General features: G+C 40.0%; 3 protein-coding genes across 5 annotated transcripts; 1 reads left to right on the forward strand and 2 right to left on the reverse strand.

Annotated features, from left to right (window-relative positions):
• Positions 1–1,714: 1,714 nt before the first annotated feature.
• Positions 1,715–7,079, reverse strand: LOC105182757 (putative ATP-dependent RNA helicase DHX57). Of its 2 annotated transcripts, none has more exons than XM_011140427.3 (12): positions 6,672–7,079; positions 6,439–6,583; positions 6,163–6,347; positions 5,617–6,068; positions 4,967–5,490; positions 4,572–4,885; positions 4,022–4,511; positions 3,560–3,945; positions 3,364–3,485; positions 2,970–3,289; positions 2,074–2,688; positions 1,715–1,992 (listed from the first exon to the last, which is right to left on the reverse strand). In XM_011140427.3, the coding sequence occupies exons 1-12, from the start codon at positions 6,728–6,730 to the stop codon at positions 1,849–1,851; spliced, it is 3,756 nt and encodes a 1,251-aa protein (XP_011138729.1). In that variant the 5' UTR covers positions 6,731–7,079; the 3' UTR covers positions 1,715–1,848. The 2 variants fall into 2 exon arrangements, with proteins under 2 accessions (XP_011138729.1, XP_011138730.1); XM_011140428.3 differs by having other exon boundaries at positions 6,439–6,580; positions 6,672–6,730.
• Positions 7,080–12,103: 5,024 nt separating this feature from the next.
• mRpL41 (mitochondrial ribosomal protein L41) lies at positions 12,104–13,422 on the forward strand. 2 transcript variants are annotated; one of them, XM_011140425.1, is made up of 3 exons: positions 12,104–12,203; positions 12,350–12,514; positions 12,955–13,422. In XM_011140425.1, exons 1-3 carry the CDS (start codon positions 12,179–12,181, stop codon positions 13,302–13,304), a joined length of 540 nt encoding a protein of 179 aa, XP_011138727.1. In that variant the 5' UTR covers positions 12,104–12,178; the 3' UTR covers positions 13,305–13,422. The 2 variants fall into 2 exon arrangements, with proteins under 2 accessions (XP_011138727.1, XP_011138728.1); XM_011140426.1 differs by having other exon boundaries at positions 12,197–12,262.
• Positions 13,423–14,415: 993 nt separating this feature from the next.
• LOC105182754 (MAP/microtubule affinity-regulating kinase 3) lies at positions 14,416–22,584 on the reverse strand. The gene is made up of 10 exons (XM_019841255.2): positions 22,176–22,584; positions 20,340–20,545; positions 20,099–20,245; positions 19,705–20,025; positions 19,378–19,501; positions 19,080–19,291; positions 18,682–18,827; positions 17,257–17,801; positions 16,738–17,156; positions 14,416–15,874 (listed from the first exon to the last, which is right to left on the reverse strand). The coding sequence occupies exons 2-10, from the start codon at positions 20,463–20,465 to the stop codon at positions 15,755–15,757; spliced, it is 2,160 nt and encodes a 719-aa protein (XP_019696814.2). The 5' UTR covers positions 20,466–20,545; positions 22,176–22,584; the 3' UTR covers positions 14,416–15,754.
• Positions 22,585–23,979: the final 1,395 nt, after the last annotated feature.

Genomic DNA, 23,979 nt, shown 5'->3' on the forward strand with positions numbered 1-23,979 from the left:
AGCTAGATGCATCGACGAGATATTAATATAGACTGTTGGTCTTACGGGATTCAGAGTACCAAAGAAATCTCGCTAGCGCCCTCTTAGCAATATTGTGACTGGAATATGAAGCTATAGCTCAAAATAAGCATAGGTGGTAACAGATATGGAAAAATGGAAAAAAGATATCAGAAATATTATATTTTACTTAAATTACATTGGAGAAAGAAAAGTATTAGGTGTACAACTTTGCTTCCGCCGTTTTCCTATAGATGGCTTTAGCGGTAAGTAGTGGTCGAAATAAATAGATCGTAGACATCATGCAATAAACTTGGGCATCTGTCAACATAACCCCATAGAAACATTAGTCGATTTGTGTCTGTATCATAAAGTTATTCTCGATTGAAAATGTTAGTTTACGAGCCAAATTCTCGTCATTTGGCGCGGCTGAGGCATCGACTGCTCTCAAATACTTATGGTGAGGCCGCTATTAGTGAAAGAACGTGTCGTGAGTGGTTTCAACGCTTCAAGAACGGTGATTTTCATGTCGAAGACCGGCATAGAGGTGGAAGAGAGAAGGTTTTCGAAGATGCAGAATTGGAGGCATTACTTAATGAAGACTCGTGTCAAAGTCAAGAAGAATTGGCACGATCATTGGGAGTGACTCAACAAGCAATTTCAAAACGCCTCAAAGACATGGGAATGATTCAGAAGCAAGGAAATTGCCGTACGAGTTGAAACCGAGAGATGTTGAACGGCGTTTGTTTGCTTGTGAACAGTTGCTTGAAAGGCAAAGACGGAAGGGATTTCTCGCATTGTGACTGGGGACGAAAAATGGATTCATTATGATAACCCCAAGCGCAGAAAATCATGGGCATATTCACGTCGATGGCCAAACCGAATATTCACGGCTCTAAGGTCATGCTCTGTATTTGGTGGGACCAGCTTGGCGTAGTATATTATGAGCTGTTAAAACCGACTAAAACAATCACAGGCGATCGTTATCGAACGCAATTAATGCGTTTGAGCCGAGTATTGAAAGACAAACGGCCGCAATATAACGAGAGATGATAAAGTGATTTTGCAGCATGACAATGCTCGACCCCATATTGCGAAAGTGGTCAAGACATACTTGGAAACGTTGAAATGGGAAGTCCTACCCTACCCGCCGTATTCTCTAGACGTTGCTCCCTCTGACTATCACTTGTTTCGATCAATGGCACACGGCCTGGTTGACCAGCACGTCCGGTCTTATGAAGAAGTAAGAAATTGGATCGATTCGTGGATCGCTTCAAAAGATGACTAGTTTTTTCAATGCGGGATTCGTACGCTACCCGAAAGATGGGAGAAAGTAGTGGCCAGCGATGGACAACACTTTGAATCATAAATATATAACCAGTTTTTTACAATAAAGCCTCGAATTTCAGAAAAAAAAACCGCGGAAGCAAAGTTGTATACCGAATACACGTTCAGGTTTTTGTATTCTCCTATATATTAGCGTTGTTTGATTTTTAAGCTGTAAAATGCTTTTAGAACCAATTCATTGCCATTATTTTTTCCAAGGATATAGCTTGTTAAATTTTATCTACTGTAAGAAAAATTGTATTTTTATATATGTGATTCAAAAAGTAGGAAGAAAAATTGAATTTTGCAATATTCAGGATTTAAAATATATTTTGATATTATTAAGAAATAAGTACTTATTTTAACACAAAATTTATATTTCTTATGTTATATATATAAACAACATACTAGAATTAATGATTCAATGTATCAATTAGCTTATCACAGTAAATTGTCCAGGTAAAAAACGCTCTCATCCATGTTATCTAGGCAAACAATTATTCACATAAAATACTTTACATTTGTCTATGTTTTTGTTATTACATTTACAATCGTACGTATAATTTGTTTGCCCTCCTGGTGATTTAAAAGATTTAAGAGAGGATCCTGCATCTTTTGTTCTAACAAGTTTGCTAATTCTATTCTTATACGTTGTAAGAGTTGACCCACCTGAAAATAGTTTACAGCATCAAAGTCATATATTTTGTAAGATGTTTCTTTTTATCTTCTTTATCGCGTTTACAAACTTACCCTATGCGACTCTACAACAAACATAATCCAGCCATCCTCCAAGGAAAGGATAAATGTATCATTGTGTAACTCCATGTTCAACTGATAACCGGAAAACAACAATAACGGTAAGCTTGGGATCATAGAGACTTCCTTGATGTAAACTCGGCTAGTTTTGATCTTCTCCTGATACACCAGATATGGGCTCGTATAGTGTCCGATGCGGAAATTGACAGACGACGGGTGTATATAGACGAAACAGTCATCCATGGTTTGAAAGCGCAACTCCTTTGGTTTAGGCAAGGTAGGAACCGCACCAACTGATTGTACTTGAAACGACTTTGCCGGTGTGAAAACTTTTACTACGTTGGGATACAACGCCGCGCAGAGGAGACCCTGCAGTAGCTTGTAATTCTCATTGTTGACATTTAATTCAGGTCCAGTGATCTCTAAGATGTTATCAATATTCGGTCGTCTCTTGGGTAAGTTGACAGGTGCAAAGCCGATTGACACCAGCAACTCTAGGAACTGATACTTTATATCCGCCAAAGTATGAAAGGTTTGCACGGATAAGTAGTTCGAATTGGCAAACACTTGGGCAGCTTGAGCACTGCGCGAACGTACAGCTAACCATTCCTGTGCAAAAGAAAAAAAAATATGTCATACAAAGTAATATTGATAAAATGGAGTATATATATGTAGAGTACTAGTTTAAGCTACGTAGCAACATACTGAGTAGAAATACTTGTTTAAAATTTCTTGAAAGCTTTTTGCAACCAGACCTTAATTTTTAAGGTCTGGACACGTCATAATCAGATACTATTTTAATGATTAAAGAAACAATTTACGATTAAACTATAAACAAACTTTGAGCATTGAACCAATCATCAGAAATTATTTCACTGTTGCAAAAATACCTTGTAAGCCTTCAGAACGGTTAACTGATCCGAGTTAGCTACGGAGAAATCTTGCTTGGGATCAATCTCGTGTCTCTTTTCAAACGGAACATAAAACGGATTTTTGTACGATAAACAGGCTGCGATAGTGAGTGCTGAATCCAAACAGCAGAAAATTGCACCGAACAATATCAATTTTCCGATCTTTACATTGACAGGTAATGCAGCTAAATGATGACCAAGCGGCGTTAGCATGCATCTCGAATCAAACGCACCCACATCCTGCAAGCGTTTTATCGAGTTCGTGATATTCTCGTGTGTCGGTGGTTCCAGCATCTTTTCTGTGATAAAAAATGTTCGAAAAGACATTTTATATAATCTTAAATAGAAGAGATAGTGTGGGGGATTTGCCTACCTAATGTCTTATGAAGATCCATCTTTTTCCCTTTATACATAAACCGAATACGTAAAAGCAGCGGTTCCAGAGAAATCCTCAGTATTTCAGGTACAGGTTGCCCGGCTAAGTGATACTTAAATCTACAATATCAGAGGTTGTACGTTGTAAATGTCATACGCGTCATATTATTCTCCACAGGAATTAAAATACAAACCTATATGAAGTATACAAGTGAATGCAGACTCCGGGCATCACTCGACCAGCTCGACCTTTTCTCTGCATAGCATTCGCTCGCGACACCCAACAGGTGTCTAAACTCTCCATGTTTAAGCCCGAATTAAACCTATTTTCCTTCATCATTCCTGTGTCGATCACGAAGACGCAATCATCTATGGTGATAGATGTTTCGGCTATATTAGTGCTGAGTACAATTTTACGGACGCCGTTTTTGGTTTTCTGAAACACGAGATTTTGCTCTTCGCTCGAGAGACTCGAATGTAACGGAACGACGACGAATTGCTTAGTCTTTGGTGAGAGATTCTTGTTTTCGTATAGCTGATCTTTCAAAGTGAGAATCTCGGCAAAGCCTGGCAGGAACACCTATAACGTAATAAAATAATTGTGCAACACGGTACACCACATAGTCAGGCGTGATCGACAAATTAAACATACTTACTAGGATAGAACCCGTTGCGGGATAATCGTGTTCTCCAGAAACAATCCACTCTAGAATCTTCTCTATTAATTCTAAATTTATCTTTTTATGATCCATAACGTATAAATTTTTATACGTTTGTCTAGAATAACCATGGTATCTGCTGACGAGTTGCTTCAATGTCAAATTCTCGTCCTGGATAGATTCTTTAGGAGAACTGGCAGGTAATCCCTCGATATCAGCAACCTCCAAATCGATTTCAAGCTGATCCCAACCACCCTTGATCGTACGTGTGAATTTGGAATTTTCCTCGACAACGTATCCTATTCTTTCAAGTGCGTCCTCAAGAAAGATTTGCTCCACAGAGAAAGTAAATCCCGGGATATTTAAGACTGGTGCTTGCTCGAAGTACGAGGAAAATGAGTCGGCTTTGAGCGTTGCGCTCATCAGTATCACTTTCAAGGTCGGCCTTTTCAGAAGTAATTCCTTTAAAAGCATCAGCAGCAAATCGCTAGAAGAAAAAAAAATAATGTATAAAGAAAAGGCAGAGGGAGAAATATAAACATTTTACCTCTCAGCACTTCTCTCATGCACTTCGTCGACTACGACGTGAGTTACGTCTGGCAACTCGAAATTTGCGGATAATCTCTGCAGCAGTATCCCCGTGGTGCAAAATGTCAGTCTTGTTTTACTGGACATCTTACTTTCTAAGCGTATCTGATAACCGATAATACCTCCGATACTCTCGTCCCTTTCGGCTGCCACTCGTTCTGCGACTCCTATGGCGCTTATTCTTCTGGGTTGAGTACACATTATATTCACGTGAGGTTTATCCTCTGACTGTGATCTGTTAATAATCCAGTCATCTAAAATAAATTGCGGTACCTGTAATGTTTTCATTACGATTTTTATTATACTCTTTCTTCCGATAATTTCTTGTATGAATGAAGAAACAACACAACGTACCTGAGTGCTCTTACCACATCCGGTTTCACCTGAAATAATTACAACCTGATTCTGCTGTACAGTTTCTAATATTTCAGTCATATTAGACCAGACAGGTAATTTCTTTCGTGTCTCTTTCATCTTCCTGTAGTTGGCGTTCTTCTGTTTCTCTTTAAATCTTTTTTCTATCAAATCGTCCTCTTTGATAATCTCTTCCCAGGAAATATAATCTTTACTTTTTTTATTAGTGCTGCCAAGTTTATAATGACTAGCTGCATTTCCTTCTCCCTCATATTCTTGTTCCTTCGGGAATAACGGCTCATATTGATCCAAAAACTGTTCTCTATTTTCTTCCAAATATGTTTTAATGTCGTATTCATATTCCAACAATGAAATTATAGAAAACAATGCTGGTAAACCTTGATTAGCTAATGATAATGCATGGTCGTACAATTTCCTTGCTATTCTTAAACAATTTATGCGTGGAAATGTCCTATCGTTCTTATAAATATAAAAATATGGCGCTTCGTATGGATATTTACAACCTGTAAAATAAAAAGAAATATTTTTTTTGTTTCGTCAATCGGCATATTAATTGCAACTATCTTTGATATTTTTGGCCTTATAACTAATTATGTATAATTTAATAAGTATACTTGATTGTATTATACCTTCAGGAAATCTTATTTCTAATGTAAAACATGGATCTTCTTGAATGGGAGCATTTGATACTTTCTTTGGCAGTTGATGTAGAAATCTACATTTATCGGCGAACCTGCATTTATTGCGTAGAAAAAGTCGACATATCTCCCTTTCCTTTTCTTTTTTTTCTTTCACTACTACTTCCACAATTTCTTGATTATTTATTAAATAATTTAATTTTAATTGTACTGTCCAAATACGATTTTTTATTTTTTCGTGAAAGGCATCACCATATATAGATTCCATTATCTCTTTTTCCTCACATAGTTGTTCCAATAGATTTGCTTCATCGACGTTTTCAGAATCCTTATTTTGTGGAATATCCTCAATTCCATAATATTTATAGAATAATACTTCTAAAGCTTTACCTAAATCACCATCCGTATGCATTAAAGCTTCTGTACAATGTGAGGCATGAAAACTATAAAAAAAGAACCACAAATATCTTTGATATTGTACAGAATGAAGTATGAGTAACAAGATGTATCACTTTGGTCTTTAAAAATGATTTATACCCATAACTCTCCAATTTGGAAGTTGCAAATTCCCTTATTATTTGCTCTTCATTTTTAGGAATTGTGTCTTTGGAAGAATAATCCACTATTCCTTTTACAACCAAATTGCCACGTTCCATCCAATATTGTTTGTTTAAGTTTGACTTCTTATTCTCATATTCAGAGGCATCAGAAAGTTTGAATTTCTACAAAAGTATTGTAACAAGAAGAATAAATATAGCTAATCACTGATGTATATACTGACACATTCTGCAATGAATTTATGTATATACTTACAGTTCCATAAATATATTTAAGAGTATCGTACAGCTGTCGTTCAGATTCTTCTGGTATCTGCAGTGTTTGCATTTCCACTTTCAACTTGTTAAATGATGAAGAAGCTGTAGCCTTTTTTTGTCCATTGCTTTTAACAATATCACTACTATTCAAACATAAACAAATATAAATTATTAAGTTTAGCTCGCATTAGTTTTATAGTAGAGATGCAAAAAATAACAAATTTGTCTCACGGTATGTTTGTTCCATTCACTGGAAGATCTTCCATCATTCGCATACTATGGTGATCCATTGCTTCAATTTTTTTCTAAGTCACTTAGGCTTTTATCTTTTTAAAAATATTCTCAATTTAAACCCTACGTAATGTGTAGCAATGTAATACAACGTGACAAAATGTAACACGTGCCATCAGTCTAGTGCTGAAAAACGTGGTCACTCCTGACTTTCGTATTACTACATATGCACAAAGTTTTTATATGTGTATGTGACCAGCTGAGCCGAGATTAGACTCGTACAGCCCAAGGTCCGTAAATAGAGACAAAACGAAGTCAGGCCGCCATTTTGGAGCCAGAGAATCTGTGTGATGTACACTCGACATAATAGTTGGTGAGCTTTGTTTAGTAACCTTCGGAACGCATTCCGACTCGAGAAGGATGAGAGCTACCAACCTGCCTGCGAAGCACGCCTGTGCCAGGGGGACAGACTCCCCTCTTGTAAAACGAGTGCCAGACGCCATCTGGAGCTGTACCCGGACGTTGCCGAACTAAAATAGGTCACGTGACACGAAGTGGGGATACGCGGTGGTATTCAAATCTCTGCAGCCGCGCTCTTTCATATATATACTGTTTTGTGCAAATGTGAACACAGAAAAAGAAATATTTTTAATAAGTATTTTACAAAAATTTATTTTTATGTCTACTTATACATGTTAATTAATCATTATTTTGCCCTATTAATTAGCATGTATGAGTAGACATAAAAATAAAGTTTTGTAAAATACTTATTAAAAATATTTCTTTTTCTACGTTCACATTTGTACAAGATTATATATATGCATATTGGGTTGTGTAATATGTATAATTTCAAAATTATTAGGTAAAATGAAATGATAAAATTTTTGTCTGTATAATTTTATAAAATAATTGTATAGAAAATACAAAATTATAGATATCAGTGGCATACAACTATATACAACAACACAACTCAATATGCATATATTAGAAACACAATATAAATATAAAACTACATATATTTATTACAACTTTTATTTTGTATTTTTTTATTGCCATGTTTACAAATATTATTTTAAACGGTTATAATATTTTTTACAATAAAAGTAAAATTAATTACAAGAAAGTTTAATGCATCATATTTTTCCCGTCCCACTTGCAGACTGCGGACTGTCAAATACATTTTTGCTATGTATCTGATGTGGTGAAAAAAATTTGATGCATAAAACTACCATGCATCATACACACACACAGCTTGTAATATATGCACAGACACAATGACACATATATATACATAAATACGTAAATGTCAATATTATGATTATGAATATACGCCACACGCTCTTTGTCCTTCGTTGGTCCTTCTTTCTTCCTACATAACACTGAAATACTCTTTTTTGGGCACTTAAATATACAAAACACTGCAAAACACCTTTTCAAGTCACTGATAAACAGAAACTATTCAATATGGCGACTAACAGATGATGCCGAGTCGACTGCACTGCCACCTGCCTTTGTACCCAATCCGAGACGAACTAAAGTCACTTCCGTCAAAATACTCCCAGTAAAATACAGGGAGTTAGGAGCCCCTGCTTATTTGACACTTCGTATATGTCATTTTTCGCCTATCGTTGTGAGTCACTGCGCAGGCGTGCTCCGCAGGCAAAGCGGCAGCTCTCATCCTTCTCGAGTCGGAATGCGTTCCGAAGGTTACTAAACAAAGCTCACCAACTTTATGTCCGCAAATGTACTATGACCGGTATTCATAGTCTTATATTTAAGATCGTCTTAAGTTCATCTTCAGATACTTCGTAGCCAATGAAATAATTTGTACAGCATCTGAAGATGAATATGAGACGGTCTTAAATATTGGTCTGTTCTTTGTAGCTGCACTGCTGAACTGGTGCAATAAGCTAGAATGAAAAAACCTATATTTGTCTCACTTTAACTTATGGCACCAGTTCAACGGTGCAGCTACAAAGAACAGATCAAATAAGACCCGACTATGAATACCGGCCTATGTCTATGGGATTTTATGACTGGCTTTGGAGAAGAACTGTTCTGCTTGGAGCCATCTATTGAACTATGAACTATGATAGACTGTATTCGGAGGAGGTTACAGAGAGAAACATACCTTTCTCATTAAAGTGTCCAGAAATTAACAGTCTTTAGTATTACCAGAGAGGAAGCTGAGAGCGGCCAACACGGCCAACACGGCGTTTTCGGCGACACCGATTTTTCACATTGGGAACGGGCGCTATCTGCATCCATTTTGAAAGGGGAACTACGATGCTACATCCACTTTTAGGTCTCGACGGTAAAACCTACATCTGATGGCTGTCCGTGCTACATCCACTTTCAAGCGGTTTATGTCCGTGCTACAACCATAATAGCGTACTTGACAAGCACGGTCTCGAGCATTGTTATGCATTTGTAACATGAATTAACATGTTAACATGCACAAAAAAAATAAGAATTTATTATTAAAATAATTATTTATTTATTTTTGTGTCGTACTATCTGGAGTGTGGACTGCCACGGGGGGGGGGGACGGACGCCTCCCGTCCCCGTCCCCTAGGCTGAAATATTTTATGACGGTGGATGCAAACTAGGCTCAAAAGTAAAGTAGAGAAAACGAGCTTATTTATTGTGTTATTATTTATTTTTTAATTTTAATTTATGTAAATGGAAGGTGTGCCCTTTACATACACTCTTACCATGGTAGATGCATTATCAGGTCCCTCTTCCAGCTCGATGAGCCGTCGGTGTGAGTGTCGTGTGCGAAGCCTAGGGCTTATCCGAGTATGTATGTCGCGATATTTAATAGATTAGTTGGTAGGTTAGAGGCTGTCGCATTGGCGCGAATGACCCGGAGGTCACCAAGTAGGTGCGCTGGAAAATATAAAATACATTAATTATAAGAAAAATACAAAAGTGTATTGTCGATGAAGCTGATTGCCCAGGCCTGTTAGCCTGGGCAATATTTCTATTAGGAATATACATATATATATAGAAGAATATGCGTATTGGTGCCCACGGTCGGGCGGGGGGCAAATAGTCCACCGACAATAAAGTATTTAACTAATGTACTTGGCCTATGCTTGAAATAATTTTGTATTTACTCAGGGGGGCATGCCCCTCGAGGAACATTTATTGTCTAAATAAAAATGTACTAATAGGACTTTATTTTGATGCCAGAAACAGGCCTGTATCTCTAGCCGTTAAGAAGATATCGAAGATTAAAGTTATCCAACATTTCTCCGTTGATATCTCCGCTTCTACTGAGAGTAGAGAGTCGTCCATGTAGTAGAAAATGTAGGGTTTTGAAAAGACTTTAATTTGGTACCAGAGCCAGGCCTGTATCTCTAACCGTTTAGGAGATATCGAAGATTAAATTTTTCCAACCTTTCTCCGTTGATATCTCCGCTTCTACTGGGAGTAGAGAGTCGCCATTTACGGCAAAATGTAGGGTTTTGAAAGGACTTTAATTTGGTACCAGAGCCAGGCCTGTATCTCTAACCGTTTAGGAGATATCGAAGGTTAAAGTTTCCCAGCCATTCTCCGTCGATATCCAGCCTTCCTCCGTAGATATCTCCGCTTCTACTGGGAGTAGAGAGTCGTCCATGTAGTAGAAAATGTAGGGTTTTGAGAGGACTTTATTTTGGTGTCAGAACCAGGCCTGTATCTCTAACCGTTTAGGAGATATCGAAGATTAAAGTTTTCCAACCTTTCTCCGTTGATATCTCCGCTTCTATTGGGAGTAGAGAGTCGTCCATGTAGTAGAAAATGTAGGGTTTTGAGAGGACTTTATTTTGGTGCCAGAACCAGGCCTGTATCTCTAACCGTTTAGGAGATATCGAAGGTTAAAATTTTCCAACCTTTCTCCGTTGATGTCTCCGCTTCTACTGGGAGTAGAGAGTCGTCATTTACGGGAAAATGTAGGGTTTTGAGAGGACTATATTTTGGTGCAAGAAACAGGCCTGTATCTCTAGCCGTTTAGGAGATATCGATGGTTAAAATTTTCCAACCTTTCTCCGTTGATATCTCCGCTTTTACTAGGAGTTGAGAGTCGTCATTTACAGGAAAATGTAAGGTTTTGAGAGGACTATATTTTGTTGCAAGAAACAGGCCTGTATCTCTAGCCGTTTAGGATATATGGAAGGTTAAATTTTTCCAACTTTTTCTGTTGATATCTCCGCATCTACTTGGAGTTGAGAATCTTAATTATTGGCGAAATGTATGGTTTTTAGAGCACTACTTTGTGGTGCAAGAAACAGGCCTGTATCTCTAGTCGTTTAGGAGATATCGAAAGTTAATGTTTTCCAACTTTTTCGTTGATATCTCCGCTTCTACTGGGAGTTGACAGTCGTAATTAATGGTGAAATGTAGTGTTTTTAGAGGACTACATTTTGTTGAACGAAACAAGCCTGTAACTCCAGCCGTTTAGGAGATATGGAAGGTTAAAGTTTTCCAACTTTTTGATATCTCCGCTTGTACTGGGAATTGAGAGTGGAAATTTATGGTAAGATTAGGGTTGATATAGGATTACATTGTGGCAAGAGCGCGTTCCTGTATCTTGAACCGTTTAGGAGATATAGTAAGTTAAAATGTTTAACTTGTGATGTTAATATCTCCGTTTCTACTGTGAATTGAAAGTCGAGCTTAATGGTCAAAGTAGGGTTGATATAGAACTATATTGCAAAAGAGCGTTTCTGTATCTTGAGACCTTTAGGAGATATCGAAGGTTAAATCTGCTATCGATGAGGTTCGCTTATAATTTCCATTATCTCAAGAGCGCTTCTCGGGAACATTCCGTTCGAAAGGTTAGTCTGCGATAAAAAGTTTCTTGCGATCTGAGGCCGCTGTTGTTTAAAGTTAAATTGCAGCAACAGTATTGTTAATATTTATAATCGGAGTCTCGTCACATTAATTACGTGAATAACACGTGCTCCTCCGAGCGGATCGAATGCTCACTGATGGCCACTGTCAGTGCCACGAGCGAATGTCCGGAGCGGACGGGATGCTGAATTAAAAAACAAGACGAAGTGAACGGGACGCGGACAACGATACATCATGCGTCTCCATACATGTCAAATTGTTTATTATAGAAGAGACTTTGATATGGCAATATATATTCGAAGATTTAACATTTAATACGTACTTTTATTTTTTCTGCTCCTCCCCCCCTCTCCCCCGCTTTTTTTAGACCACCGGGCATAGTCTGGCATAGAGATGGCAACTGTCATTGCAGCACGGACATAAACCGCCTGATAGTGGATTTAGCACGGACTTCCACCACAGATTTTACCACCAAGACCTGAAAGTGGATGTACTATCGTAGTTTCCCTCTCAAAATGGATGCAGATGGCGTCCTTTCCCAGTGCGGAAAGTCGGTGTCGCAGAAAATGTCGTATTGGCCGCTCTCAGGTTACTCACTGGTATTACCTGAAAGTCGGTATAATTCTGAGCTATACGTTGTGTACTAACTTTGCACAGACGTAAGTCTGTACATGTCATATTCGTTACGTATTTCAGGTATGTGTGCAGTAATTTTTATTTGTTGGAATAAGTTATGTTTAATACAGTTTGGAATGGTATTGATAACTTTATTGCATTATATCTTGAATATTATTTTACAATGTAGTATATTTATAATTATCAATGTGTTCCTTGAATAATAGAGATCGACATGGCGTCTGCTTGTATGATTTTACGACGTAGTATCGCGACTTCGTGTGTCTGTCATGGGAAACGAAATTTCCGAAAATTCTTGTTGTATAACAAACGAGGTAGTCGCCAGTTTAAAAAGTCACAGACAGAAAAGACATCTGATATTCCAATAGACAGTAAGTTATTGTTTTTAAGCTAAGTTTACATATCTGTGTGTATATATATGTATATAAACATAATATTTAATTGTTATATTGTATTGTAAATAATTATGGGGTTTTATATATGTGTTTCATATTAAGTTCTGTTGATAATATAAAGATTTTGTAAAAATATTGATTTCAGTAAAGTCTTTCGATAATGTTAGAGCTATTTTTCTATATGTCTCTAAAACGGTAACATATATTCTTTGTCTTTATTTATAATATATTTATAATATTAATATAAGAAGAAAGAGATTACAAAATGTTCAGAAAAAAACTTGTTTTTATATAGAAGTTAAAAATTGTTATTGACTGTCTTGACAGTCAATATTTAGAAGAATTTAGTACGAAACATGTTATAAATTAAATGTTTTCTAATTATCTTTAATATGTATTATTTATTATGATTACAGAAAGAGGTGTAAAAGATGTTGGACTCAAAATAAATGGAAGATTTGTTACCGTACCAGAAATGATTCCTGAATTAATTGTTCCTTCACTTGAAGGATTCAAATTGAAGCCATATGTGTCGTATCAAGTGGAACACTTCGACCAGGGTGAATTTACTGCTCAAGATTTATTTAACATGGTGTATTCTAAAAAAGTAGAAGAAGATTTTGCAAATGGTCAGTTGGATGAGAATGGAGAGCCATTAAATCCGAGCGAATATGAACAACTCACTCCGCAACGAGCAAAAGAGAATGCTGAGAAAACTGGCTGTGATATGTTTACTGAGAACATTTTTAATACTTATAACAATTAATAATGTTGTAAGTTATATATGCTTTGATATTTATAATTCTAATATAAAAATAAGTTCTTTTGTGTAAGTGTATAACATTGAAGTAAATAAATGTAAACACATTAATTTAATTTTTCAATCTGCATATGTTTTATTCAGAATCCGCATGTATACATATGTCGACAATTTTTTGCAATTTACAAAAAGTAACTACTTATTATCGTATATGACTGTTGAAGTGATATTATATGCGCACTTTGCTAAGAGCATGAGCTAACGGAATTAGTAGTATGCACATATAAGTGACCATCTCAGTCCGGTTAGTTTTTTCTACGATGAATTGTCCGCATGTGGCAGTCATTGCTTGATAGCAAATAATTACTTCCACAGAAATGGTTGTAGCTTTTAAACAGATTGTTTCATGAAATAATAGCTATGTATCACATGTAATCGTCGCAAAATTTCTCACAAGAATATGCGTAATGGGCGTGTGAAATTAATAATTTATCAAACAATGTTGTAATGGATCTCTATTTTATGCAATTCGAAGCTCTATCAGTCCAGAAAAGACGGATATGAGATAACGCGTAATAATGCCAAAATTGATTTTCAATTCCTGAGATTCATGGATATCCTGCGTCATGATGTCCATTTTGCGGATGCTAAATCTCGTTTGCGATTAGGCTAACTTAACAGTTATGTTTTACTTATCAAAAGATTTTTGAGCGAAGTTTGATTGTTTCCTGTCGAGTAAAAAATGGCGAAAAATTTGAATAGTAAAGTCGTTGTCAGTTGTGCGCGGCCGGTATTGCTTACTATATACTGGCTAAATTACTAGGTTCTAATAATATATATATATATATATATGTATATGTATATTGTTGTTTTTTTCATTTTTAAAGTGCTGTATTCATATCAAACGTACAAATAGTTTTGTAATAATTATTGTTTTTCTTTTTTAACGTTTCCTAATAATTATAATCATGCAAGAAGCTCATAAAACAGAGCCATCGAAATAGAAGAACATTCCGTTTAAAAAAAAATCATATTTAGATATCAGCGAATATTCAAAACGCTTGTATAAAAGTAGTACAACTATTAATGTGGCTATAAATATTTCTAGAAAGAGATAACATATACAAAATGTTGCTCAACTTATACTCTTCTATAGAAAATTCGTGTGATCACATAAATAATTTATTTAAACATTTTTTACAGAATGCAGCACTTCTCGTCTCTTACATATTAGCTACTATTTACTGCTAATATTATTGTTTTTTTCTGTTATTATTTCCTATCCTCTATAGTCACCATTATGAAGAGTGGAAGAGGAGAACATCACTAATTTTGTACAATATTATTGGAACGCTTATTAAGTAAACTGAAAATCCTTCGAAAAACTTGCGTTATATTTCCACTCTTCGAATTAAATAAATGGAAAAGCGGGAGTGGCATAGTACTTGTATTTTCTTACGGGGAGAATTTTAATTCTATCTCAGTCGCGCTCTTTTATTCTTTGCCTATCTTCTTGATATTTCCCCATGTCTATGCCTTACTCTACGTATTTATATCTCATCAATGACTTGAGCACTCGTTTTTTCTTCACTCATTGGCAGTACGTAATATATTCCTAATATTTTCTGTTTTCCTCTTCAAGGGTTCATTCAAAAACTTCACAGTTCTCCCGCCGTAATTCTCAATAACGTATGCCTCAAGGCAAGTCATATGCCACTTGCTTTTTAACCAAATTTGGTGTTTCGTTTTATTAATTATCAGTCTATGATATAACTGGATATTTGACTGGTAGAATCAGTCATTTTAATAAGGCAGGTACATTTGTTACTGTACGACAAAGATTCCTTTGCATGAAATCTTTTGTATCACTTGCATTGCTGCAAATCAATGAAATGTACTACCTTTCTCTCAACATACAGATATATTCATGTGTAATTTTTCACACGGACTTAGAACACGCTGTAACGATAAGTAGTATTATAACTTTATGAAGCAGCATTTTAGCAAACGACTTGCAACAAGACGTTGTCTACAGTTTTTCATTAAATTTAAACGCTGAATTCTTCATTAGCAGTGTCTCAAATGGACAAAAGTACAAAAATGTAAATCTTTGGCATTCAGTAACATGTACCATACATCTAATCAGAGATCTTGAGTATGTAAAGTACATAATTATTATAGACGAGTGAATATGTTGTACTAAATTTTCCGTATGTGACAGTCTTTTAAAATATCTCTATTTAAGAGAAAATGATATGCAACCATTTGAATAATAAAAGTCAACGTCAACGTGGAAAGACTGAGTAGGGAATACTGCTGAGGAAGAGAAACAGAAAGAGAGAAAAAAGAAAGAGAGAGAGAGAGAGAGAGAGAGACGGGTTGAGAATCGACATAATAACTTAGCCTGGCTTTTCATACGCAAGATCTCGAGATAATTAATAATATAGGGCAGAAGTTTATTCCATGGGATCCCCTACATTCTCGAAGATGGTTGAATGTGGATTGCTGCTGGTGGGCCACAAGAAACCACCTACACTGCCCGGTGGTAAGTAAGAAGCGCCTCCACTAAGGCCCACCTAACATTTTACATTGTATCAATTACTTAATCTCTGTCATGTGTGATTCAATTTTTTTGTGCACCATTGTATTTATATGCACACACATGGGCAAAATGTGCTAAACGAAATGATAAGAAAGCATAGTGTAGGCGCTCTAATTTCTTAAAAATGCTTCTCGTAAAAAAAAAACGCAGTACTTTCGAAACTTTCATTTTTCTCGCGCTCTGAGGTTTTCATTTAATGGCTATGCAATAATGTATTGCTTCTACATAACTAGAATTCTTCTGATTAGGTATCTCCTTTCTGCATCAAACATGTGTAAATTTGTGAGAGAAAGAGAGAGAGAGAGAGAGAGAGAGAGAGAGAGAGAGAGAGAGAGATAGATAGAGAGTTATTAATGAGAGGGTTGCTATTATCTATCAAGGATCGGTTCATGCAAGTAAAGGCAAATTAGAGCAAAAAATAACCGCCAAATTAAAGAAAAATAATCATTTATTTGCAATTTAACATAAATAATTGTGCTAATAAATCGCAGGTATGTACTTTTTTCATCTTTTTTTTTTAAGTTAACTAAGTAACTGTACTAAATAACATTATGTACATCAGCTCACTATTGTAAATGTGCAAGGCATTTACAATAACGTCAAGATATTCTCGACGAGACTTCATCATCTGCGTCGAGTGTACTATGTACAAGGGTTTTCCAGTGTTGTTTTATACATGTCGATCAATTGACTTCCGCCAAAAAATAGAGATTTCGAGATCACAGTCCAATTGTGTAAGAAGCACTCGAGGAATCGGCTGTACAAGTCGCTTTGATACGTTTGCCCGGTGTCTATACTGTGTGTGATTTTTACACCGTAACTTCTCTATGAATTTACCTGCTGGCTCCATATTAGCGATCTCTCCGCTAACTGGCAGTCCGCCGCTAATCGGGAAGGTAGACTCTTCCACCTCTCCTCGTCTCGCTTTCTGTCTCTGTCGAAGTCTCGGTCGACATGGCCCTGAGATAGAGGCGGCAAGATCTGCGTTCGCTGGGCTAACTTGTAGCTGTCTTGCCTCGGTACGTGGTCGGCGCGTCTGCTGGTGCCGCTGGTAGACACCGGGATCGGTGTTGGACTGCCGCCGCCTCGGTGCCGATGATAGAGGTTGCGTTTTTGCTGCAGCATACGTTGCTGCACCAAGAGTTGCAGCTGCGTGCCCGAGTCGCCGCGCATTTTGAATTGCTGCTGATTGTCGGGCGGCGTGGACGGTGGTCTAAGATGGACTAGATCCAGGTGACCTCGTGCCTTCCCCGAATCTGTTAGGTAATCGATTATTATGCCATTGTAAATACTATGTAGAAGAACCTCATCAAAATGTTCGAAAGAAGAGACATGTTCGAAAAAAGCGTCGCATACCTTGAATACTCCTCTGCTTGGATGGCCTGTCTCCGCTGCCTTGCTGACAGAACAGTAATCTGGGTCCACCGTCGGATGCTCTTCGTCCTTGAGATACTCGAGATATCCTACCAGTGATGGGGGATGGACTCTTAGGTGGCGGTGGCGTGCAAGACGGTAGGCTGCTCGTGAAGCAATTCGCGCCCGTATAATCTGGCGGACAGCCAGAATCGAAGCTGGATTCGAAGAGCTCCGAGGACGAGCTACCGCTGCCGCCTGCCATGAACAGCGTTGTTCGACTAGGAGGATCAATAGGATCCATAAGCGGGTTATCAAAATGATGCTGATAATCGCTCAATCTTCGATTGACTATCTGACTGTCAATTCGTTGACTGATATCATGATCTAGGCCTAATCGGTGTTCCTCGAGTTTGATTTGCGCCTCTCGTAATTCGTCGCCGCTCGGCCCCTCCTCCAAATCGCCCTCCGCACTGCAACAACCTTCATCGGTTGAAGAGCTTGTTGAGCTGAATCTCTTACCCCCTCTGCCGGTATCTTCTCTCGCTCTGAAACGAGAAAATGATCCATCTTGTTGACATTCGAAAGAAAGTATTCGTTTATTTTGTCGCGAAAGATTTCTCGCGATGACGATGAACAGATGCTCCGTGTAGCAATCGATCGGCAAGTACTCGTCAAGCATTCTCTTCATTGTTTCAACTGTTAGCATTAGTCTAGCATGATGAGAATGATGTATCATATCAAATCATAGAGAATATCATTACAGGAAAATGATATGAATTCTCGCTTCTAGTCTTACTGCGCCATGTAAAGTTCGTTTCGCTGTGCTGTTTGCTTCAATTGTTACAAGCAGTAAAGAAACATAGAAATAGCAAAAGAAACGCAAAAATACGAAACATATTTGCAAGGGATCAGATTTAGCCGAACCACACTTTATAATTAACACAAGAAGTGAAATTAATAGCAGAGAGTATATGAAATTAATATGAAATTAACAGCAGTATAAGTTTTTTAAGGAATACCAATGGTTCAAATAATAGTGTGCCTCAATAAACAATAGACAAACTAAAGCAACTGAAATCAATTATCATTGGAAATGGAGGTTTATGGGACAAAGAAAGAAAGAAAGAAAGAAAGACATAAGAAAATGAAATGAGGAGTTACCAAAAATAAAGCGACAGCAATGTGCTTCCAATCCAACCTGTCCTGACAAAATCTCCGATATCTGCGCCACTCAATAAAGTTCAACGTCCCACTAAGCTATCGCTGTAAATAAAAATTAGCAAATTAAGTTATGATTTTTGTGATATTTCACCGAACTGGTAGGATTGGAAGTTACAATTAACATGACATCTCGGCACTTGCAATAGAGTTCTTAAAAGAAGGTGCTTATTTGATGATATTTAATAACGTGAATGTACAATCTACCTTGATTTAAATTTGTCTTCTTTCGTTCTTGCAACAGTGGACCAGCAGGTATTATTAATGGTGCTGGTGACACGATGTTGCTTCAATCTCTCCAACAGTAAGAAATAAATAGCTGCGTGATGGTCGTAGCTGCTGTTTCGTAAGGACTGTTAAAAGGTAACAATTATACTTATACGCTGCTGTATGTAAATGTATTCGAAAATTGTGTATATGTGCATCTTAAAAATATAATTCACTAGATAATTTGATGATTATTTTTTTTTCAGAATCGTGCGTGTAGTTGAATATAACGACTCTCTTCGACATTATTCCGTCTGATAGATGAGATATATAGATAACCGTATACTTTAAATTTCACACACACAATAAAAATAACAATGAGGAAAATGTATGCTCACCTCCCTAGTGCGAGTGATGTCTATTCCTAAACTATGCATGAGTCGAAGTATTTGCTCGTTCGGCTCTTGAATAGATGACGATGGCCTCGTTACGATCACCGAACATATACTATCTGCCGTTCCTGCCATCCAACGGTGCCGCTTAATTTGTGGAATGGTGTATCGTTTGGAAGGCTCCAACACTAGCATCTTGCGTATTAGGCTTTCGCAGTCTGCAATGGAAATAAATTTCGATATGTGAGCGCGACGTCGATATTACACAGACACGCAAGTTATACGCTCTCTCCGAAATATATACCTGTGCTCATAAAGTAAGGAATTCTAAATCTGCCGCTTAATACGCGATCTCTTAATGACTGAAGAGTTGATCCATCGAAGGGCAGTGCTCCGCATACCAGCACGTATAATACAACACCCAGACTCTGCAAGAAGAGAGCAGGAAAAAACGATAATGAAATAAGCAAATGTTCTTGTACTTTGGAAGAAGAAGGATCAATTCCCTTGCATTTCCTTGGTTTTCGGTCAGAGAGGTCTTAGAGAACTTATCGAGTCAGAACAACTGAGAACCTCGAAGAAATGAACATCGGCTCTTTTCCCTTGCAGAAGCAAACAGAAGTAGACTTACCCACACATCAATTTCCGGCCCAGCGTAATGCTTCCCGCGGAAAACCTCTGGGGCGGCGTAGGGTGGACTGCCGCACCATGTGCTCAGTCGCTCGCCCGGGGCGAATCTGTTGCTGAAGCCGAAGTCGGCGATTTTCACGTTCATCTGCGCGTCCAGGAGCAAATTCTCCGCTTTTAGATCGCGATGCGCCACACCCGTCACATGGCAGTATTCGACCGCGGATAATATCTGCGCGAAAGTCGCGCGTGCTCTGGGCTCTCCCATTCTTCCATAGCGAGCTATGTAGTCGAATATCTCACCTTTGCTGGCGTATTCGCATACCTGAAACAGCGAGACGTGATACGTTCGGAAAATTTAGTCGTAACGACATGTGTCATCGTTATTGTTCCCCTACCATGTAGATCATGTTCTTCGTTTCCATCACTTGATATAACTTGACGATATGAGGATGTTCCAGCTGCTTCATAATCTCGACCTCTCTGTAAACTTTCTCCAGATTGGTAGGATCCAACTGAGTCTTGTCGATTATCTTGATGGCCACCTGAAAAAAGGCACACGTCAATCCAATAATATTTATTTTCCGAACACATCGTCGTTGTTACGCAGATATTATTAGCGGGAGAATGGCGCACTACCTCGGTCTTCGTGATTCGATGTCTGGCCAACTTAACAACGGCGAAGTTGCCCTTGCCGATGGTGGTCTCGATGTCGTAAAATCCCACACGGATTTGCTTCTTACCCTGCCCAGCCCCAGCATCCATGTTTACGCGAATCTCACCGTTGAATTGTGAATTTTTGTCTATTCCCTGTTCTTCTCTTCTGAGATTGCTCCTTTTTTAATCTGTAAGCATTGGAGCAAGCGCCATTAGGAATCTTTTAGCTTCCCGTCGCGGATGCGGAAGCGTCTTTTGGATGGGAGCTATTTTAATCATTTGAGTGCCATGTTTTCCGTTTTAACGTGCGGAAAATGCTGAAGAACGCTATCGCGCTTTTCTTGCTTCTCACAGAAGCAAGATCTCTGACATCGCTACCGCACTCTTTTTTCTTGTCTCACGATTTTGTATTCTTTGGTGCTCGAGAACAGTTGTTGTCGTGTCAGTCTCGAACTTATATCACACTGGGTGACAATGGCTGCATTCAGAAGAACAAAATGATCAGTGAGCGCTTAATGATTCTCGCTCCTGATTGGCAAATACTTCTGGGTCTATGAAGAATCTAAAAGAATGCTCCAGTCACAGACAATAATCACTAAGCGCTCACTGATCATTTTGTTCTGCTGAACGCGGCCACTGTTAGTCATGCATCATGTGATCTCTCCTGGCACACAAACAGTTAAAAAACTACCACAGACTGGAAAAACCTACATGTCATTCGACTGAAGAACAGGCAAATGAAACGGGAGAAATTATCCTCATGGAGAGATCTGATAAATGTATCGCGTGAAGATTTGTACAGATCGTGTGAAGACACGAAGAGAGAATTCCGCCATCCTTGATAGTTCTCGAAGAAATAGCTCATAACTCTTTGACGCGGACCGCCCTTAATGTGCTATATAAACGGCTTTTTTTAACATATTCGTGTCCATGCAAGCGATTACGCACGCGCGAGCGTCGATGAAAATTCATGAGGACTTACTTCGAGAGGTCTGTCTGTAGTGCGCGATGTTACGAACCGTGGCTACTATACTTTCATAGCTGCGTGCATGTCTTTTTTATGTATACATATAAATATTCTTAGCTTGCTACTGCGAGCGTCTTGAATAAGTATCTCGTGCGATATCGGCGAACGTCTAATTCGTGATACGTAATTACTTATCACGCATTCTCGCGACACCGCTCGTCATTGGATCCAAGTCGAAGGCTGATGAGAAAGAGACAGAAGGAGAAGGAGGGCGGAGGAGAGAACGAGCGAGCGGTGCAACGATATCCCGGAAGGACGTTGCACCGTTTATCGCTAAAGGAGACACAGGGCGGCGGGCAGAGAGAGAGAGAGAGAGAGAGAGAGAGAGAGAGAGAGAGAGAGAGGCGGCGGGAGAGCGCGCAGGAGAAAGGAGGAGGAAGGACCAGGCGCGATGTTTCAAGGAGAGCGTGCGTCAAGGATCTACCGTCTCCAGAGTACAAAGGCCCTACCGCAACAAGTACAATAGGAATCCTCGCTTGACGTCACGGATCGACAACGACCTCCTACCTATCGAGAGAGAGAGAGAGAGAGAGAGAGAGAGAGAGAGAGGGAGAGAGAGAGAGAAAGAGAGAGAGAGAGAGAGAGCGAGAGAGAGAGAGAGAGAGAGAGAGAGACCGCGATCGATCGCCGTCGATACTCCTCGATAGCGGGCCCCGTGCTCCGACGAGCTCGCCGAAGAACTGTCGCGTGCGCGTCCTTAGGATAAACAGCGATAGCAACGAGTCCCTCCAAGGGATATCCCGGAGAAGCTGAAGCTGAGAGAGCTTATGGCCTCGGCGGTTGGCACTTACCACTACTGCTCGAAATTCGGGTCCTCGAGCGATCCTCGCGACCGACTCGACGAGCGCGTCCTTCGGATTCGACCGGCCTGAGGACGGCGGCGGCGATGACAGCGGTGATGATGGCGCCGATGAGGACGATGACGACAATGCCGGCGAAAAACTCCAAGACTTCGCGTATAGGCCGGGGAGCCATCGGTCAGTGCAGACGTCGCGGCGCGCGCGTCTGCCGGGTATCCAAAGCCCTCGTCTCGTCCACTACGGTGCCGTGCCTACGCGCGCATGACTCAGCGTAGAAGCTCCGCTCGGCACGGCGGTTCGATACCGACTGACCGCCGGCCATATTGCCACCCCCCTGCTTTGGCTCGACCGGCGGCGGTGTCGGCGCCCTCGGCCCTCGCCCCCTCGTACGCCGTCGCCCCGGCCATTCTTGGCGAACCACCCCTCTCTTCGCGCGCGCGAGAGCTTCCTCTCTCTTCTCTTTCTTCCCCGCCTCCCTCCGCCGCCCTTCTTCTGCCCCTGTATACTTCGCTTCTCTTCTGCCCCCCGGCCTCTCCCCGCCCCCGGCTCGCTCTCTCCCTGCTTCGGCCGCCGCCGCCGCCGCCGCCGCCGCCACCTCCTCTTCTACGTAACCGACGTCGTCGTGCACCCACCGCCCACACCACTACCGATTACTATCGCTCGCGCCCGCGCTCGCGCGCACGCCCGTTATCTTCGACGATTGACGTCACGCACGTACGTACGTGCCCGGCGTCCGTCTCGTCGTTAATTGTTTCTCGATGTAATTGCACGGCAAATAGCGCGCTCTCGCGCGACCACCTACTTGTCCGCGCGCTCGAAAATGAATTCTGGAGGAGTGCTCCGGAATAGTTACGCTTCGGGAGCGACGGGACGTGGAGTGACGTCGTGGAGTGACCACCGCTCCCTCCGTCCCAGCCGCCCTTTGAGTCACCGTGCCCTTTCGGGATACGCTATGCATAAAACGTGTTACATAATACGCGCGTTAAGACTCGCTTATCGAGGCGTTTGACGTCGAATGCGCGGCTGATTGTCTTGGAACAGAAATGACGAGATTATATGCTCGCGCGGTCGTAAACGTCGGCGCGACGTTCCCTCCGCGTCTCGCCTCGCCTCGCCACGCCTCGCCTCGCCTTGCCCCGCCGAGGTTCTGCTCTCGCGCGCGAGCGTGATTCCTCTTCTCTTATTTATCTCGTCTCTTAAGTGATTCACACGTGATCGACGATGACCGCTGCTACTCAATGTATCGACAGCTGAATCGAACGAGCTGAAAGTACTGCCGTTTCAAGACGGGATTCGGCAACACCCCGTGTAAGCGGCACTTCGCTTTTACATTTTAGACAGATGACTAATATAGAATATAATGTAAGACGGATCGCGCGCGGACGTAATTGCAGCTCGTCGATTTTCTGCTGCGGATGCGAGCAGCCGATTCATTCACGATCGTGCCCACTTAGCTCTCCGGGACTTAGCGTTAGCTCAATGGTAAATTGATCTCAAATTAAGCGAAGAGTCGTTACGATTAAGACCGAGGCAAGTTAATACGGTAGGCAGATCCTCACAGATGTGATTATGCAATGCGGTTTGTCCGTTTGACGAGGTGAGAGGCGCACGTCCGACTGTCTCCTGGCTGTATCCACTCGGAGCGAAATCTTGGAGACACGACGGAGGATGTGTTTCGAGTCGTGCGACGGAGTTAAGAACGAAGTCGAAGATATCGATACATCCTCGGAGTATATATCGCGATATATACTCCATACACGTCACAGACACGTCATGACGTGTACGTCACCCGACG

Source organism: Harpegnathos saltator, unplaced genomic scaffold (assembly GCF_003227715.2).
Source record: "Harpegnathos saltator strain DR-91 unplaced genomic scaffold, Hsal_v8.6 scaffold844, whole genome shotgun sequence".
NCBI lineage: Eukaryota > Metazoa > Arthropoda > Insecta > Hymenoptera > Formicidae > Harpegnathos > Harpegnathos saltator.

Bases quoted from the DNA above. Each gene is read 5' to 3' on its own strand.
- LOC105182757 (XM_011140427.3), bottom strand. From the start codon at position 6,730: ATGGATCACCATAGTATGCGAATGATGGAAGATCTTCCAGTGAATGGA. The intron at 3,486-3,559 runs GTTTGTATTTTA...CTGATATTGTAG, and splicing joins CACTTGTATACTTCATATAG to ATTTAAGTATCACTTAGCCG. The intron at 3,290-3,363 runs GTAGGCAAATCC...TTTTTATCACAG, and splicing joins GGATCTTCATAAGACATTAG to AAAAGATGCTGGAACCACCG.
- mRpL41 (XM_011140425.1), top strand. From the start codon at position 12,179: ATGTCATATTCGTTACGTATTTCAG. The intron at 12,204-12,349 runs GTATGTGTGCAG...CTTGAATAATAG, and splicing joins ATATTCGTTACGTATTTCAG to AGATCGACATGGCGTCTGCT. The intron at 12,515-12,954 runs GTAAGTTATTGT...TTATGATTACAG, and splicing joins ATCTGATATTCCAATAGACA to AAAGAGGTGTAAAAGATGTT.
- LOC105182754 (XM_019841255.2), bottom strand. From the start codon at position 20,465: ATGGATGCTGGGGCTGGGCAGGGTAAGAAGCAAATCCGTGTGGGATTT. The intron at 19,502-19,704 runs GTAAGTCTACTT...CTCTTCTTGCAG, and splicing joins GGCCGGAAATTGATGTGTGG to AGTCTGGGTGTTGTATTATA. The intron at 17,157-17,256 runs GTATGCGACGCT...ATTACCTAACAG, and splicing joins CAAGCAGAGGAGTATTCAAG to ATTCGGGGAAGGCACGAGGT.